Source organism: Marmota flaviventris, chromosome 6, assembly GCF_047511675.1.
Source record: "Marmota flaviventris isolate mMarFla1 chromosome 6, mMarFla1.hap1, whole genome shotgun sequence".
NCBI classification, from domain to species: domain Eukaryota; kingdom Metazoa; phylum Chordata; class Mammalia; order Rodentia; family Sciuridae; genus Marmota; species Marmota flaviventris.
Window position 1 is genome coordinate 44,083,967 of NC_092503.1, and position 19,157 is coordinate 44,103,123.

The window sequence follows — 19,157 nt, forward strand, 5'->3', positions numbered from 1 at the left end:
TTACATGATTTTTTAAATTTATAAAAACAAAAGAAGCAATAACATAAAGATAGAAGTTCATAAACAGGTACTTTTCAGAAAAAGAAGTAGCCATCGAATATTGGAAGCTTTTAACTTAAAATATGCAAGTTGAAACAGCACTAAGACATTATATTTCATCCAGAAGATGGCCCAAGTTTTACTAATTTGCTAACTGCTTAAAGAGCAGCTAGACCATTCTCATACATGTTTAAAGGAAGTATGTATTTAATTTAACATAACCCACTGCCTTCTGAACATAACCCACTACTCTTCAGAAGACAATTGGGTTGTTACATTTTCAATACATTTTTTTAATATTTATTTTTTAGAAGTAGTTGGACACAATATTTTTATTTTATTTACTTATTTTTATGTGCTGCTGAGGATCAAACCCAGGGAATCGTATGTCCTAGACCAGCGTTCTACCACTGAGCCACAATCCCAGCCCCTTCAGTACATTCTTTGCAACCTAAAATTTCACTTGCAGGATCTTATCCTGGAGACCTACTCATGGAACATCATCACTTATGATAGCCAAACTTGAAAAAAAAGAAAACTGTTAAATAAAGTCAGGTACACCACATGCTGGAATAACATGTAGCTATGAAGAAGTACAACAATAAGATACTTTAGTGTTTCAGAAAATATAGTAATATATATATTAAATATATATTAATATTTATATATAAATATTATATATAATATATATTATATTTGTATTTTTAAAAATTTCTTCTTTTCTGTACATGACCATACACTAGGAAATTTGGGGAGAGATTTCATTAAGTTGTTGATGATATTTACTCTGAAATTACGATTGAATTTGAAGTATAAAGCAGCTGTGTCTTATTACATAATCTTTTGTATCTTCTCAATTTTTTACCATATGCAAGTTATTTTCATAATCTTTAGATGTTTTCTGAAAAGCGATTGCCAAAAAAGTTCCTCAAATTGAACTTTTAGGTCATTACATTTAAAATAAATCCAAATTCTTGCCGAAACCTAAGGTCCTTGTATGAGCTGAGCTACAGTCCCTCACTGTCTCCTCCAGCCACACCAGCCAGCCTTCTGTTCTCCTGCTTTACAGAGTCATGCCCACCTTAGAGTGCTAGCAGGAGCCACTCCCAGATCTGCTATGGTGGGTGCATGTTCATCATTTCCAGTCTCAGGTCTAAATTCTCTGTTGCAAAGTGTTTTTCCCAACAAGCTAGTCTTAAAGAAGCCACCCATCAGACTCCATCACATCATCCTGTTTTATTTTCTTTTTAGCACTTTACATCAAGAGATAATTGTGCCATTTTTCACATTGACATTCTGCTATTAACTGAAGTAGGTAATCTGAAATTCTAAGAATGTACCTTTTATTCATGGGATACAAGAAAGCAATTTTATTTTGAATGAGGGCAGGGGAAGTAGCCCACAAACATTGTTATTATTCTTAAATTTACATTCAAGGAAATATTTCATTAGAACCATAAGATATATTTTGTACCAAGAGTAGATCCAATCCATGAAACCCTGGAATTCTCCTATTCATTTGTTGCTTCATTTCACAACAGCCCATTTCAGAGCAGATCTGTCTGGAAAAGTCATATCTTAGCTTGTACAAAATTTAGCTTCTCCCTTTCCATTCCAGATTCCTCTCTCAGAGACTCTCTTTCACTATATCATCGTTCCCCATCCTCAGTGACTGAAAGCGACAACCTTTGGGGTCTTATTATTACATAAAATTTTCTGTCTGTTTTGCTTCAGACCTTGCTCTGCATGGCTAATGCCACATAAAGCTCAGACTCCATTAGCAAAACGTAAAGATGAAAGGCTTTAGTTTTTCTTCCTTTTTCATAAAGATAGAATGAGGATGGTTATTACACCTAATTTCAAAAATAATATTTTGATGTTTTTATTTTAATAGTTTTATGATGCTTTCTTTAAAAAACAAACTAAGTTACTAAAAGCTACAGTTTATATGTTGGCACTCACTAATATTGAGTACTTAAAGGTAAAATAGCAATTATAATTTTTCATTTCAAAATACCATGCATACTGCTGTTTTCATTTTTGCATTAAAAAGCAAATGCATATTGTTTTTATATAAATTTTAGTTATGTCTCTCAACAATCATGTATTTTGAATATTTCTTTTAGAAAAGTAGAAGCATTGTTTTACCATCCAGGTTTTACCAGCCAGTTGCTTAGTCCTTTGAAATATTTTTTAAATGTTAATATTATCATTAGAAAGTGACCAAAAGTTCAAAGCATGCAAACTACACATTTGGGTATTCTTACTTTATAAAAGTTGTTGGAGTTTAAGGACATTTTCAATATTTTTTCAGTAATATAATGAACCTTAGTCACTTAAACTCTATAAACACATAGTAAAGTTAAACATACAAATTGACAATACTTATAAAATATTTTAACTATGAGTAATAAACCTTGCTCAGAGTACTTCCTGAATTTTATAGAAATTTTAAAGATTACTACAGAGTGTTAGAAATGGATTAATTTCTGCCATGTATAAATGCAACAATTATCAAATTACAGTTCCTACTTCATACATAACTATTTGAGGGTAAGGTGGTAGTAAAAGAAACATATCAGTCTTCTGTCTTTAGATCTTATTCTCCAGGTAGGAAGCATGAAAAACAAGATGCAGAAGACGTCACAAAGTAGCATATAGCTGATCATACACTGACTGTCCTTAGCAATGATTATATTCTATAAAGATATTTATAAGGACCAAACAAGTCAGACGTCGATTTCATTGTCATCATTCATGTGCTGTTGAGAAGAATACCTGCCTTTATTGTTGCTCTTTATTCTTCCTCTTTATTCTTCATAATCCTCATTGTTCCTTTGTCATGGCTTTTGTCTATTTTTTTTTGAAACTTTAATTGCTAAACTGTATTATAACACAGCTTCTAATAGCCTCCAAACTGTAAGTTGCAGGCAGAACAAAGAAACAGAAGAATGAAGTAGTATGGTAGCTTTCTTCCCCGTTATCTGTTGAGAGTAATCCCAGGATCTGTCTGTTCTTGCTACAAAGCCACACACACTTATTTGTATGTTACTTCTTACATTAAAAATTCAAATCTAAGAAAAGCTACTGTTTTAAATTATAAAATAGTTTAATAAACCATCTCATCTCTTTGGGTATATTAGATTTACATTATATATTAAGATAATACCTAGGCTTGCATAATGTAGCTTAGAAAGAACACCCTAATTATTGGTCCTGCTTTTAAACATTATATGTTTTCATCAACTTTCTTGTTATTAATTCATCATTAGGGAATTTGAATAGCAATTATAGTATTTTAACTACATTTTCTCACTACAGATTCCTTAATTTAGCATTCATTTCAATGATCTGCCTTTAAAACAATTTATTACCCACTCTGAAGTATAGTGATAATGTAATTTATTAGGCATCAAGAAATGAATCCTTCTTAATTACTCCCAAGTGGTTTAATAGCTGAAAAGACCTACAGCGAAGATCTGCTGAATTGGGTAATAAGATATCAATGTGCTTTGTATATCAGTCAGACCAAGTTCACTTTCTTTTATAAAACTTTAATTAGACCCACTTGATTTCATAGCTAAAAAACTCTGAGGAATACCCACAGGAAGGACAGAAATGGTTCTCCAAAAATTCTGTTTTCTCTGCTCAGCTGCCAGAACAAAAATTTAATTGTAATTAAGACCCCCAACCCTCCCAAATTTCAGGGCAGACCATCTTTACCTTAAAAATTCTGAGCATATTTCCTACAGAGTTTGCATTGCATGATAACCATTACACAGTAAGCATTCCATGACTTAGAATTGACTGGTTGGATCAGTCTTGCTTGCTGGATTTGGCAAGAAGCATCCCAAAGTGCTTATTTTCTAACCTGTTGAACAGAATCATTTAATAGTGTCCTTCTATACCTCAGAATTTCTGCCAAAGACTGACATTTGTTTTGACATAATTGATAGTGAACTATTCTTTCCAATAGTAATTGCTTTTTGGCTTTAGTGGTCCCAAGATCAATGATGCCTGGCTTTTAACTGTCACAGACCAACCAGAATCTCCCAAATTATTATGGAGATGCCAGCCTCAGTGAAGTATACAAAACAAAACTTACTTACCATTATTATTTCACTTAAGAAAAAGACAGGCTTATCACAAAAACAGGAAGAACATAGATTTAGAATAAAAAAGAATCATTATAATCGAATAAAATTTGGCCTGCCAAAGAATTTACAACTCTGTCCTTATTTTCCTCAGCTCTTAGAAATCACAACTTCAGACCACTTCAGGTTTGTGATAGTAAACCATATGACCATCTTAAAGGAGAGTGTTTTTCTTAAATTAACTATTAGGCCACATGTATGGTGACAATGAGTACAGGACTGTGTTCTTTAAATACAAATTTGGAGTAGATGTCAATCCTACAACTCTTTTGTTTTTGGTTTTTAGTTATATTAGATTCAGAACATACTGGGGAACTCTGTATCTTGGCCAGTATACTTGACTTTAGGATTACACTGGTACATAAAGCAGGATCTCAGACCCTGATGATCTTAGAATCTAGTAGAAGATTGGCCAGTAAGATTACAGCAAGAGACAATAGGGCAGATTTGGGGGAATCATTAGAAGCCTGGAGTCCATGTTGATTTCACATAGCTTGGCCCATATATAATTTGCTGACCCATAGAATGAAAGGCAGACAAAGAGATTAACACACATAGTTCAATTTCAGTGTAGTCTTGGTGTCTTTAGTACTGTCTTAGAATGATGTTTATGTGCTAAACTAAGGACAATGGAACAATTGGATAAAAGTAAGGAGGAATTTGAAGGAGTTGTCTAGTAAGCTAATTTAATGAATTACCATTTCTGAAGATGGACTATACTATGCTTCTATTTCATTCTGAGGTTTTTTTAGGAAAGTGTCTGGTTATAAATGATTATGTATAGTTACCCTCCCCCTAGTTTTAAAAGACTTGATGCCATCATTTATAACACATGGATCTGAGATATATTAAGAGTTCCCGGAAACTTCTGAATGTGGTGGGACATCACAGGCCCACACTATAAAGAGAAATAACTCTGGAAGTAGTGGGCACTTATGCCTTCAATACCCATTTACCAAGTCTGTCCTCCTTATCAGTTTCAACAATTAAACTAACATCTTTCAGCTGGAATCTATGTAGGTATTTCTGTCTTTTAATAAGCTAGCTTTAAAATGGAACTAATTAGACACACCATTGAATTGTTTATAGTGGCAAGAATAAAAATAAATTATCTTTAGTGTTCATCAGTGGGATATATTTAAATAAATGAGAATATATCTAGTCAGACACTATGAACTCAATAAGATGATGTACATTGATAGGCATGGAAACTCTATGAAAAGTGCAATGTGTATGTAAAACAATGTATGATGCTTTTTTGAAGTAAAATAAATGTGTGTGCATACACATATGTACTAAGTGTGTCAAAATGCTTTCTTATCCATTCTGCTCGCCTTTCCAGTAGTGGTCTTTGAACTTAATGATAAGTCATGCCAGTTTGTCCAATAACTGGAAAAAAAAAAAAAAAACTGTGTTCAACTTCTCTATAGTCTGTTGGTAGCAGTTAGCAAAGAGATGTTACCCAAAGTACAACTGAAAAGAATTACAGTGTCTTGAGACCTCAGGAACAGATATTTTTATGGAATTTGAGAGGGTTTCTCAGCATCTGAGTCTGTAACCTCCAACTTCCTCCACAATTCAAGATGGTCAGATGCAAACACAGAAGTACTGATGTCAGAATAAACTAAAATAAGTCTTCAATTTCAACATTGTCTGAGGTAACTATCCCAGACAGGATTGAGCAAGACATGGCTAGTTTCAAGCATTATTTTAGCCCTTGGTTAAGAGTATAAGTGTGGAAATTCCTTAGAAATTTAACCCACGTGCTGCTGCTCAAAGCAGTAGCTGTGGATTATGAATGAATTCAATCCAATGTCTGTCCTTTATTAGCCACCTTGTCCCTGAGAGGATAGTTCTCCTATAGAATCCCTATGGGATTTCCTATGAATGGTCTGCTGGAGTGTCTTGGCTAGTCCAAGAAGTGTTAGTCCAACTCCTACTGAGATCTTAGAATGTGAACTTGTAAGTTTAGCATTGTGCAGACCTTTTCAGGAAGGAGGCATTTATAAGTGAAGCTGAAATTGCTTTATCTCAGAATCAATTGGCTTTGGGAATACATCTAAATGAAACAGTCATTCATGAAATTTCTAATTATTCTTCCTTAATTTGTACTAAAATCCAAAAGGAATAATATCAGATTATTTGCTCTTTTGCATTAAATATCCCCGTGTGCCATTCCATTTGCATATATGAGTAAGGATTTCTAATAAAGTATAGGATATAGGGCAGTTTTTCTTCAAAAAATGGATAAATTCATCACCCCAAAGAGTAAACTATACAGTGGACTATGAACTCGAAGGGAGTTTGCTCACTGATCAATTAATCAGAAATTATGCAGCCAAGAATTCTCAAACAAGAAGTATTTTTTTATTCTTTATATTTTAATAAAATTCTTCATTTCCCATTTTGCACAGAATAGCAAGTGGCAAGGAAGAAGTGTAAATCAAAAGTCATAGCTAATTAGAACTGTATATCTATTCAATGCTTTGTCAATATATTCACCTGGCACCTTTTTAGAATCATTTCCGTTTTTAAAATTCTTTACTTGTAGCATTTCATTATCCCAGTAGCCAGATATATGTGTTAATTATCCAGATTATGTGTGGACAGTCACTGCAACATATACCTTTAGTTACCTCATTTTAAGATTCTTTTGAAAGGACACATCATCCATCCAGAACAATCCTGCAGCTACTTGAATCATTACAGGCTCTAGGGAAGGAGTTAGCTGCTCTCCCATGGGATTCAGCATGAACGGAATAGCACTATTAGTACCATAACTCCTTCCTCTGGCCCCGTTAACCATTCCCAGGAGACAGAAGGAAAAGCATATGAAGTCCATTGCTTATCAGAGCTGTGAGGTCAACAAATTATTATGCTTTCTTGCTTTTGAGTACAATGGGATGAGGAAGTATATCACAACTTTTGCTAATAAACCACACTCAAATTACAGTCTGTAAAGACACAAAATAGTAATCCACATTCTCTAAAGAATTATAGTGATTCCATTCTTTTAAGGATGTGTTTCTAAGTTCAGTTACCAAAAGCAGTTATTTTTGTTGTGACATGTTTTATTTTCAAATAATTATTACCTTTGTAGAATGTTGAAAATTTAACTTAAATTGGAAATTGAAATGTACATATTAAGTAATATTCCAGTTTAAAATGGAAGAACTAGGGATTGAATGAAACAGAAATAAGTGAAACAAGAGTGATACAACAGTTTAAAGTTCTGTTCCAGGATCCTTTGAACCAAAACATTTGGCAGCTCCCCAAATCATGTTAATTGCCTTTTTGTGTATGCATTTCAGTAAGCCAACTCATCGTTTTGGCTCAAGATGTAGTCGTTATAACAAGATTGGGAATATTTAAGTATTCCTCCCTTTCATGTCTGTCCTATAGAACTAATAGTTTCTGAACACAGACTGTTATTTTGTGTTAAAAAATATTTTCCTAGAATATAATTCATCTTTATAAAACAAACCATATAAAGAATACCACAACTGCCTATAAAAACACTTGTGATTATGGAATTAAAGTTTAAGGCATTTCAAATCCCCTGCTCCCAGAGATGAGAGTCATTTTGGCCCACAGGTCTAGAATTCCTGGCCTTTGGTAACATGGGATACAGACCTCAAGAGCAGAACACTCTCTTTACTCAGTTCCCTTTGTCACCAGCCCACCTTTGTAGGGCCAAATGCCGACTGTTCATGCTTCATATTAGTGATGGGAGCCTTACAAATATATAGATTCCTCAGGAGACTCAGAATCTGGAGTCAAAAAAAAAAAAGAGCCTTATAAATCATTCTGTGCACCCCCTATTCAGGTGAGTGACCAAGAGTGCTTGAAATGCAAGAGTGGCAGCAGCCATTTCCAGGACACACATGTCAGCTGTGATACCCAGTCGTGTATGCCCTATGTTCTTCCCAGATCAACCTGCATGGCTTTGCAAGAAAAGACAAGTGACCTGTGTAATCTCTAGGTAGAGTTGTGCCCTCTAGAGTTTCTTGAACCACTCCCTGATGTATATTTACATACAACCATTACAACCACTGATGTTTTTAATAATTTTACTGAAATATCTTAATTCTGTAGGTTGAATGCATGATAACTGGAGCCATAAAAACATACCATATATTCTAAATCCGGCTTTCTTTCTATTAGTATGATGTATGCTTTTAATGTTCTTGCTCCTTATAAACTAAGCGGTGATAGAAAAGAGGGCTATTTTCCTTCTGATATGCGTATCGGGAGGATGAAGAAAGGCAATGAAGGAAGGACATTAAAATTTAAAATTTTTAACATTAAAAAATTGTCATTAGACCTCTAGTTTCCTCTTGATTCTCTACATTAAAAGCAGGGAACAAATGCATGGATACAAAAGAAATTTGAGTTTTATTTGGGACATTGCTATTGCTTAACTGCACATATGAGTGTGCTACTGCACACTCTAATCCTCTGGATTGAAAAGAATGAGTCCCTGAAGATCTGGAAGGGGATTGGGCTTCCTCAGCTCCCTGTTCTCTTTCTACTTCAGGATGAAGTCACCCCCTCTTACATTGAACCTGTCTTATATTGCTGCTTTGTTTTTAATATTTCACAAAAAATATGGAATTTTTTTGTTTTGCTGAATAGGTCATTGACTTTGCTCAGTGATGGAATGCCTGGAATAATAAAAAAATTGATATGTCATGACAACAAATTAATGACCAATTACTATGTGTATTGGCCATATGGTAATAAAATCTGAAAGTAGCTCTTCATTTCATTTGGATGATTGGACATTCCTTTTATCTAAACCAACAATGAAAATAAAAACTGACTCACATTCCCAGAACCTAAAATTTAGGGCATTTTCTAAAATAAATGACTGTGATTTTCAAATATCTGATTTATTTCTCTCTACTTTTGTTAGGAGTACTGTACTTCTGTGTTTTTTGGGGGAAAAAAATCTGGTGGGTTTTGCGCTAAAAAAGAACAAGAATATGAATGAGTCTATCCCAGAACTTCAGGCGCCAGCCGTCCTCATCGTTCTCCTTCCACATTCTCTCAGCAGCCTGTCTGCAGAGCCAACGACAGGGCTGAAAGGGTTTATCCAAGCAGAGGAGTTCAGTTAGGAAATTGAGGGGACACCATAAAAAGCATTGAAATGAGATCAATCTGGGAAAGAAAGGAAAGTGAGAATTCTACAAGCCTCCAAGAACTGGCCTCAGCTTATCCTTAACCCTTCTCTCCCAAAGAGGGCTCCTGAGGGGTGCTCTTCTCATCCTCCTTTTCCTCCATTCACGGGCATCCAGAGCCACCTCAGGTTCCTGGCTAGCGCTTCTGCTTGTGCATTCTCTCCGTGTCCAGCACCTTTCACCTTTCCTCACTAAGGCTTATCCTGAGGATTCTCCTGCTTAAAGCAGTCTGTGATCCCTAGGACACTAGATTGTGTGTCCTGGCTTTAGATAGTTAGGGAAATCTACTCACATTGATCTCGGCATTTGCTGTATCCTCTCGGGATTATTTATGCGTAGGCCTTTCTCTCTCATTACACTTTTAAGTCTTTGAGCAAAGAGTGATTCATTATTATAACTATACTTGTAAGCCAATGCTGTGTGCTTAATCCCTGGCAAAACAGTATACAGTAAATGTACATCTCAACTAAAGCCAAAAGGTGCATTTTCATGTACTGGACAGGGAATTTATTGGTCATGAGAATAATTGACTTATTTAAATTACTACATATGTCTTCAAGTTTTAAGTGGTTCTCCAAAAATAAACTGTATCCAGGAGTCTGACCACGTCTCAAGAGTCAATTCATGCATATTTATGTACATGTAACCCTTGTAGACTATCTCTTTTATTTTCAAATAATGATTGCTTGTGTATTTGTGTGCATGTAACCCTGGGCCAGGGATGTAGCTAAATGGTAGTACTCTTGCCTACCATGCATGAGGTCCTGAGTTTTATCCCAGGGTGTGTGCACACATGCGCGTGCACACACACACATACACACACACACTCAAATCCTCCAGGATGAGTCATAAGGCAATAATGTTTGAGTCTCATGTTTTTAATATCTCCTGTATTTGTTAACAAATTTATTTGGATTCCTGAGCATAGATTAAATAAAGACAAGGAATGTTATTGCCTTAGAAAATAGATAATATAATGTGAAGATAAATGTAAGGAAGGAAATCTAGTAAATGAAGGGAGAATTTGGAAAAGATTGAAATATATAACTAATGAATCTTTGAAATTTATCTTCTGTACAAATGGATTTTTGTAAATATTGTGAATGTCTAAAATCCTATAGAATCCATATTAGTCAGCTTTCTGTTATTATAACAAAAAGCCTGAGATGATCAACTTAAAAAGAGGAATAGTTTATTTTAAATCAAAGTTTTGGAGGTTTTAACCCATGCTCAGTTGGTCCTGTGGCTTTTGGGCCTGTGGCAAGGCAATACATCATGGCAGGAGGTTATGGGCAGAGGAAAGAGAGAAGGAGGAGTCAGAATCCCATTTTCCACTTTCAGAATATGCCCCCAATGACTAATACTTCCCAGTATGCCCCACCTCTTAAAGGTTTCTATGGTCATTCAATTGCACTAAGCAGGGGAGTCACCCTTAAACACTTGGGCCTTTGGGGAAAATTCAAGATACAAACTATAGCAGAATCTCAGGCTGACATTAATTAAAATGTTTAAGGGTTGGGCATGGGAAGAGTGTTTTCATCTGATTTTGTTTTATATTCTACTTGGAATGGTTGTACAACTCTTTATTACACCTATATCTTGCTAAATATTTGTCTGTTCATCAATAGCAAGTACACAACCACTTCTTTCTGACTTAAGTAAACACTAATTCTCGATTTGGAGATAAGAAGAAAATCCTAAAGCCAATACTCAAAGAAAGCAATGCTCGGTTTTACAATATTCAGCATGGACTATTAGCTGAAAAGCCACTGCAAAAAGCTGCCTCTTACTTCTACTATGTAGGACTGTGAAAATGGAATTAGTCTAACTCATAATTCTTCAATCTTCTCTCCTTTAGTGGTATTGGAAGGAACTGGCCCTGGGCATCAGGAGGCAGCAGTATTCTGGCAGAATTTGGAACACTGCATTTGGAGTTTATGCACTTGAGTCATTTATCAGGAAACCCCATTTTTGCTGAAAAGGTGAGATTCTCTAGTACAAATTGCATTGCAAAGCAGGTCTTATGAGAAATAATATCCTCTCCTGGGAGACTTGGTAACACTGGATGTGGAAAATAGCCACCAATGTTCATACAGCTCTTTAGGAAGTTTGGTAATATGAGCATTTCATTTGACTGTAAACCCCCAGTCTTTCCATGGCACCATCTGACTCAGGAGGAGAAGTCCTGATTTCCACATTTGCTCTCTGTACTCTAAGTTACTTCATCTGATTTTTTTTCCTTGTCTAAAATATATAATGTTGCATGGACTATATGAGGCAAGCATGTAAAAGGCTTAAACTCAAAGTGTTATACAACTGTGAGGTAAGACTTGAATTGATTTCGAGTTTTCAGAAAGAAAATGCATAGATATTTAGATAAATTCATATCCACCCCCACAACTCTGTCCTTAGCTTTCACCCCACTTTTCTGCTCCCCTTTATAACAATTCCTTGTAAAGCTTTATCTGTTGTCTTCTCTTCTTGTCTCCCACTCTTGAACCCTGTCCACTTGGGCTTTTCTCCCATTGACACTTAACACAATGATCAATGAGTGCCACATTGTCGAGGCCATTTGTCACTCACCCCTTTGTCTTCCCTGCCCTCTTCAAATTCAGTATAGCTGGTCAGTTCCTTCTTCATAAGGCACACTTTGCCCTTGTCTGCAGGCATATAAAACTCTACTGGTTTTCCCCTTTCTTTGCTGGGTGCTCCTTCTTAGACTCTTTTCTTGGAACCTATCGTAGCCTGTAAGCATTGGAAAGCACCAGGACTCAAACCTGGGTCTCTTCCTTGTTATATTCCCTTCCTACATTGTCTCATCCACTGTCAGGGCTTTATATACCATCTCTATATTGACCCACTGTTTATAATTCCAGTCCCAGCCTGTACCTTGAACTTCGGATTCTGTACACAATATTTATTCAACATCTCCACTAGGAGGCCTAATTGACAAGTCCCACTTAAAATCCCCAGTCCCAGACCCAACCCCAGACAGACTTCTACACCAGTTTACCATTTGGGCAAATAGCACATCAGTTTATCCAGTGGCTCAGGCAAAAGATGTTGAAGTCATCCTCTTTCTGTAAACCCCAGGTCTACTCCATCAAGAAGCCTCTGGCACTATCTTTTTGCCTCTGCTGCCACCCTGGTCCAGGGCCTGTTGTTTCTCACCAGGACTCTGCAGTGGCCACCTGACTTGTGGTTCCTCTCTTTCCCCCCTCCCCTCAGTCACACCAGTTCTATAAAACAGTAAGCCTTTGCTGATACTCAAGAGTAATAACAGCACTTATTGTTCCCTGTGAGTCCTGTGTGCCTGGGCACTGCCCACTCTCCCAAGTGCTTGCCACCATTCTCCCCTTTACGTCCTCACCTCTGGCCTCAGTGGCCTTACCAAACCCACTCTCTTCTCAGGACTTTTATATTCATTCCTCCCTCTGATCAAATGCTCTTCCTTCACATTTCTCCATGATCTGCCCCCTCACTTCTTGAAAATTCTACTCAGACACATCAGCCTTCCTAGACCACCCTGACTAACAGCATACAGCTTCTCCACTTCACTCTGCTCTGTACTGTTACCCTCTGTCTTAGCTCAGGTTTCCCTAACATAAATGCATAGATTGGGTGCTTTTAAACAACATAAATTTATATCTCACTGTTCTGAAGGCTGTGGAATCCAAGATCAAGATGTGAACAAGGCAGTTTTCAATCTTGGGTCTCTTGACTTACTGTCCTACCACTATCCTATCATGTGCTCAAATGAATTTTTATTTTTATACAGAAAGAAAGAGAGACAGAGACACAGAGAGAGATATCTTGAGTCTCTTTTAAGAGCAATAATTCCATCGTAAAGGCTCTACCTCCTGACCTAATTACCTCCCAAAGCCCTATCTCCATAGAGCTTCAACATATGAATTTGAGAAGGGATGTTATTCGTTCCATAGCACCTTTTTAAAATTATTTTTATGACATTTCTATTGACAGACTATTTTTATTTGCTTTTTTTTCCTGTATCATCCCAATAGTATGTAAAATTCTAAGAGACCAGTGACTTTGTTTACCCACTTATATCCTTAGTTCATAGTATGGGGTCCAGATATGGTAAATAATCAGTGTGATCATAGTCACTACTATTATTTTTGCAACAATAGCTGATGGCAGTTATTTTTGTTCTAACTTGTCATCATTTAAATCCACTTACTTTTTCTAGAGTGGCAAAATAATCAAGAAAGGACAACATGAAAATTTGTTCATAGTAACACTTCATTTTCTGTTGTAGGTAATGAATATTCGAAGAGTCCTGAACAAATTGGAAAAACCAGAAGGCCTTTATCCTAACTATCTGAACCCCAGTAGTGGACAGTGGGGTCAACGTAAGTCAAAAGATTAGCATTCCTTTAGCTCTTCGTGGTACCCGGCACTGTGCTTGGAGCAGAAAGTGGGAATACATCTCTTGTTGAGGAATGTTTAATAAAAAGAGAAAAGAGGAATGGTTCCTTTAATAAACCAGTATCTATCATAAGACAGATTGTGTTATATGGAAACTGGACAATTGACTTTCCATGTATAACTGTAAGTATGACATATGAGCACATTCAAAAGTATTCTTCAGAAAGGGAAAGCCTGGTGGGGGTGTGTGTCATATCAGTCCCTAACAAACTGACCACGTGGCAGGAAGGAGAATGTATTCCTCTCTGCTAATGATGAGGGTTTTGCCCAGAGCAGCTCATTCATCCCACTTCATTACGTTCTCTGCCTTTCTGCATGGAGATGCGAACAGGGTACTTTTTCTACTTAATTTAAAAGCCACCAGATAAAGATTTCTTGCCAGAAGAGTTACTTTTAATGTGGGAATAAGCATTATACAAGGACTTGTGATGCCTGAAGCGCTCACTTCAGAGTCTTCAGATAATTTCAAGCAGGTTATAGAGACTTGAGAGTAAGTGAAAGAAACGTTCTCAATCTAATTTGGATAAAATGGTGGTAGACTAAGCAGCAGCTGAAAATAAGTAAAGAATATTACATGAGTTGCCTGGCTGTGGTGAGAGTTTTGGCATTGCCTTATAATGTTACTCTGATTTGTGATTTTTCATTATACTTAAATATCTCATTCTTAGATGATTGTGCTTCTCTATTATTTCGGAAGTGCCTCTTTAACGATTAACTAAGTAGGAAAAAAAGTATGCTAAACTCTATATCCATGTTAATGATGGATAGTGGTGAAGGTTGCCATTTATTCAGTGTAGTCTACATGTCACAGAAGTCCTAGGGGTCCACAAGATCAAGAGCACTCTGATGATAATATGGAAACTTTCCAGTTTTTCGCTGCGCTGACATCTGCACTCAAGTTGCAAGAGCAGCAGTGGCTAGAACTACCAAAACCTCAGTGAGAATCAAGGCAGACACCAAACAATACTAATACTCATTATATTCTTCACCACAGTTTAAAAAGAGAGAGAGAGAGAGAGGTTTTTTTAATATTCTTTTTTTTTTTATTTGTTCTTTTTAGTTATACATGACAGTAGAAAGTATTTTGACATATCATATATACATGGAGTATCGTTTCCCATTTTGTGGTTGTACATGATGTAGAGTTTCACTATTCACGTATTCATATATGAACATAGGGAAGGTATGTTCAGTTCATTCTACTGTCTTTCCTATTCTCATCCCCCCTTCCTTCTTCCCACTCTACCCTGGCCAATCCAGTGAACCGCCCCTTCTCCCTCCTCCTCTCTCCTCCACCTATTGTGAGTCAGCATCCACATATCAGAGAGAACTTTCACAGCCTTTGGTTTTGGGGGAGTGGTTTATTTCACTAGCATGATAGTCTCCAGTTCTGTCCATTTACTGGCAAATGCCATAATTTCATTCTTCTTTATAGCTAAATAATGTTCCATTGTTTATATATACCACATTTTCTTTATCCATTCATCTGCTGAAGAGCATGTAGGTTGGTTCCATAACTTGGTTATTGTGAATTGAACTGCTATGAACAGTGATGTGGCCTCATCACTATAATATGCTGTTTTAAGTTCTCTGGGTATATATGAAGGAGAGGGATAACTGGGTTAAATGGTTGTTCCATTCCAAGTTTTCTAAGGAATCTCCATATTGATCTCCAGTATGGAGTGGTTGCACCAATTTGTACTTCTACCAGCAATGTACCTTTTTTCCTATATCCTCGCCAACATTAATTGTTACTTGTATTTTTGATAATTGCCATTCTGATTGGAGTGAGATGACATCTCAGTGTAGTTTTAATTTGCATTTCTCTAATTGCTAGAGATGTTGAGCATTTTTCATATATTTTTTGACCAGTCATATTTCTTCTTCTGTGAAGTGTCTCTTCAGTTCCTTTGCCATTTATTCATTGAGTTATTTGGGGTTCTTCTGGTGTTAAGTTTTCTGAGTTCTTTATATATCCTGGACATAAATGCTCTATCTGAGGTGCAGGTGGCAAAGATTTTCTCCCATTCTATAGGATCTCTCTTCATGTTCTTCCTTTGCTGTGAAGAAGCTTTTTAGTTTGATACCATCCCATTTATTGATTCTTTTACTTCTTGCACTTTAGAAGTCTTGCTGAGGAATTTGTTTCCTAAGCCTACATGAGGGAGAGTTGGGCCTACTTTTTCTTCTAGTAGGTATAGGATCTGTGATCTAATACCTAGGTGCTTGATCCACTTTGAGTTGAGTTTTGTGCAGGGTAACAGATAGGAGTCTAATTCAATTTTGTTACATATGGATTTCCAGTTTTCCTAGCACCATTTGTTGAAAAGGCTATCTTTTCTCCAATGTATGTTTATGATGATATAATTGTGTTTGTGTGGGTTTGCTTATGTGTTTTCTATTTTGTACCATTGGTCTTCATGTTTGTTTTGGTGCCAATATCATGCCAGTTTTATTACTGTAGCTCTGTAGTATAATTTAAAGTCTGGTATTGTGATGCCTCCTGCTTTACTTTTTTCACTGAGGATTGCTTTGGCTATTCTGAGTTTTTTATTTTTCCAAATGAATTTCATGATTGCTTTTTCTATTTCTATGAAGAATGTCATCAGAACCTTAATAGGAATTGCATTACATCTGTTTAATGCTTTTGGTTAATATGGCCATTTTGATAATATTAATTCTTCCTATCCAAGAACATGGAAGATTTTTCCATCTTCTAAGATCTTCATCAATTTCTTCCTTCAGAGTTCTGTAGTTTTCATTATAGAGATCTTCTACCTCTTTTATTAGCTTGATTCCCAAATATTTTTGAGGCTTTTTTTTGTGTTTTTTTTAATTTGTTTTAATTAGTTACACATGGCAGTACAATGATCTCGACATATCATACATTTGAATCAGATGGGATATAATTTCTCATTTTTCTGAGTGTACAGGTTGCAGAATTACATTGGTCATGCAGTCACGTATATACCCACAGAGGCTATTTGTAAATGGGATAGTTTTCCTAATTTCTCTTTCGGTTGACTCATCACTGATGTATAGGAACAAAATTGATTTATGGGTGTTAATTTTATATCCTGCTACTTTGCTAAATTCATTTATAGGTTTTAGAAGTTTTCTAGTGGAGTTTTTTGGGTCTTCTAAATATGGAATCATATAGGGCTGGGGTTGTGGCTCAGTGGCAGAGTGCTTACCTAGCATGTGTGAGCACTAGGTTCGATTCTCAGCACCATGTATCAATAAATAAAATAAAGGTCCATTGACAACTAAAAAATTGTTTTTAAATATGGAATCATATAATTGGCAAATGGAGATACTTTGAGTTCTTTCTTTCCTGTTTGTTTCCCTTACATTTCTTCTGTCTAATTGCTCTGGCTAGAGTTTTCAGGACTTTGTTGAATAGAAGTGGTGAAAGAGGGCATCCCTTTCTTGTTCTAGGTTTTAGAGTGAATGCTTTCAATTTTTCTCCATTTAGAATTATGTTGGCCTTGTGTTTAGTATTTATAGCTTTTGTAAGGTTGAGGTATGTTTTTATGAATATTCTTAATGAAGCAGTATACTAATTATTGATTCTAGTAAATGTCAACTCTTGAGTCCATGTCATGGTAATGTTCTGTATGATGAAATGAATGTCTACAGAAAGCAATTGTGCTATATAATGAAAAATAGTAGTTGCAACACATGTGATTGAGTTGAAAAGTTATTGTTGATTATCAATTATTATTGTTAGTTGCTTTGAGATCATTGTGATTATTGTTTCATGGATCACCACCTTTACTTGAAAGAATGGCTAAAAACAAACTGGTTATTCAGGCTTGGGTAATTAGTAGACATGGTCTCAAAAATGAACCTGTCACTTCAAGAAAAAGTGACAATATTTGTGTCAACGATGATAAAATAAAAATTAGAATTTTGGAAAACTTGTATATGCCCCCATGTGCTTGATACCAATAGTGTTCCTATATGATTAGTGGTAATATTAATAAATGTTTTTTTCATATTGTATAATGAAATGTGTCAACACTTGGAAGATCTGCATAACTCAACCAATCAGTATTTTCCAGATGACCAGTGCATGCTATTACAGAACCATGCATGAGAGAAAGATCCACTCAAAGTGAAAAATAGACTAATAGATTTTTATGTAACACAGTACAGAAATTCTTCGGTATAATTTCTGATGCTACAGAACAACTAAACTTTTTAAAAATTTAACCTTTAAAAACCACATGTCAGGGCTGGGGATATGGCTCAAGCGGTAGCGCTCTTGCCTGGCATGCGTGCGGCCCGGGTTCGGATCCTCAGCACCACATACAAACAAAGATGTTGTGTCTGCAAAAAAAAAAAAACTAAAAAATAAATATTAAAAAATTCTCTCTCTCTCTCTCTCTCTCTCTCTCTCTCTCTCTCAATCTCTCAATCTCTCTCACTCTTTCTAAAAAAAAAAAAAAAAAAACCACATGTCAAATTCTATCATATTATCAAAGAAAAATATCCACAATTATCTGAAAACAATTTTATATATACTATTCTTCCTTTTTCCAACTATGAAGCTCTGCAGCTTACTTTTCTGCACATATCTTAGCCAAACAACATGTAGCAATGGATTGAAATTAGAGCAGATGTGAGAACCCACCTGTCTCTAGGAAGGCAAACATTAAAATTTGCAAAAATGTAAAACAATGCCAGTCTTCCCACTAACTTTTTTGTGGTTGTTTTGTAAAATATCACATTTGCATGAAAACTATTTATGTTTACATAATGGATGTATAATCGTTATTTTTAATGAATCAACCAACAAAAATGCTTTTAATGTATCTTGATTTGCCAGTATGATAAATATTGATAGATATTACTCGCATAAACAAGTTCTTCAGGGTACCCTTTATTTGTAACAGTGTAAAAAATGCTGAGACTAAAACATTTCAGGGCCACTAGGACTGCTGAGATAGACGATGTTCAGCTATGATTCTCTAAATGGGTAACCATTGTTGGAGTCCTCTTCATTGCAGATTTCAAAAGCTGAAGAATAGTCTTCCTGATTTACTATTTTCTCTCTTTAATTTAGGATATAGAAGTCACTATAAAGAGGGACAGAAAGAGCCAGTTGTGTTGGAACATCCTGGCTTCACCTTCCAGGTCACTCATATACTATATATTTGGCCCAGTTTCCTGATACAAAGAGTCCTTTATGTTTGGATTGCTTATGGGCCAATTTCCTAATGGGAAAACAAACAGCATTGATGAGTCTCATGTCCTTCTCCTCCCCCATCCTCCATCCTGTGTTTCATCCACAGAGACACACTTTCTTCTTTTTTAACCAAGGCCTGCTTGGCCA

The 19,157-nt window shown here is 35.9% G+C and overlaps 1 protein-coding gene across 2 annotated transcripts in view; it reads left to right on the forward strand.

Moving 5' to 3' along the window:
- Window positions 1-19,157, forward strand: part of Man1a1 (mannosidase alpha class 1A member 1) — a 167,857-nt gene that overhangs the window by 125,806 nt on the left and 22,894 nt on the right. For both annotated transcript variants that reach the window (XM_071613068.1, XM_027953031.2), the window contains exons 7-8: window positions 11,232-11,355; window positions 13,650-13,743. In XM_071613068.1, coding sequence (XP_071469169.1) covers window positions 11,232-11,355; window positions 13,650-13,743 — 218 coding nt within the window. The remainder of the gene's footprint in view (window positions 1-11,231; window positions 11,356-13,649; window positions 13,744-19,157) is intronic.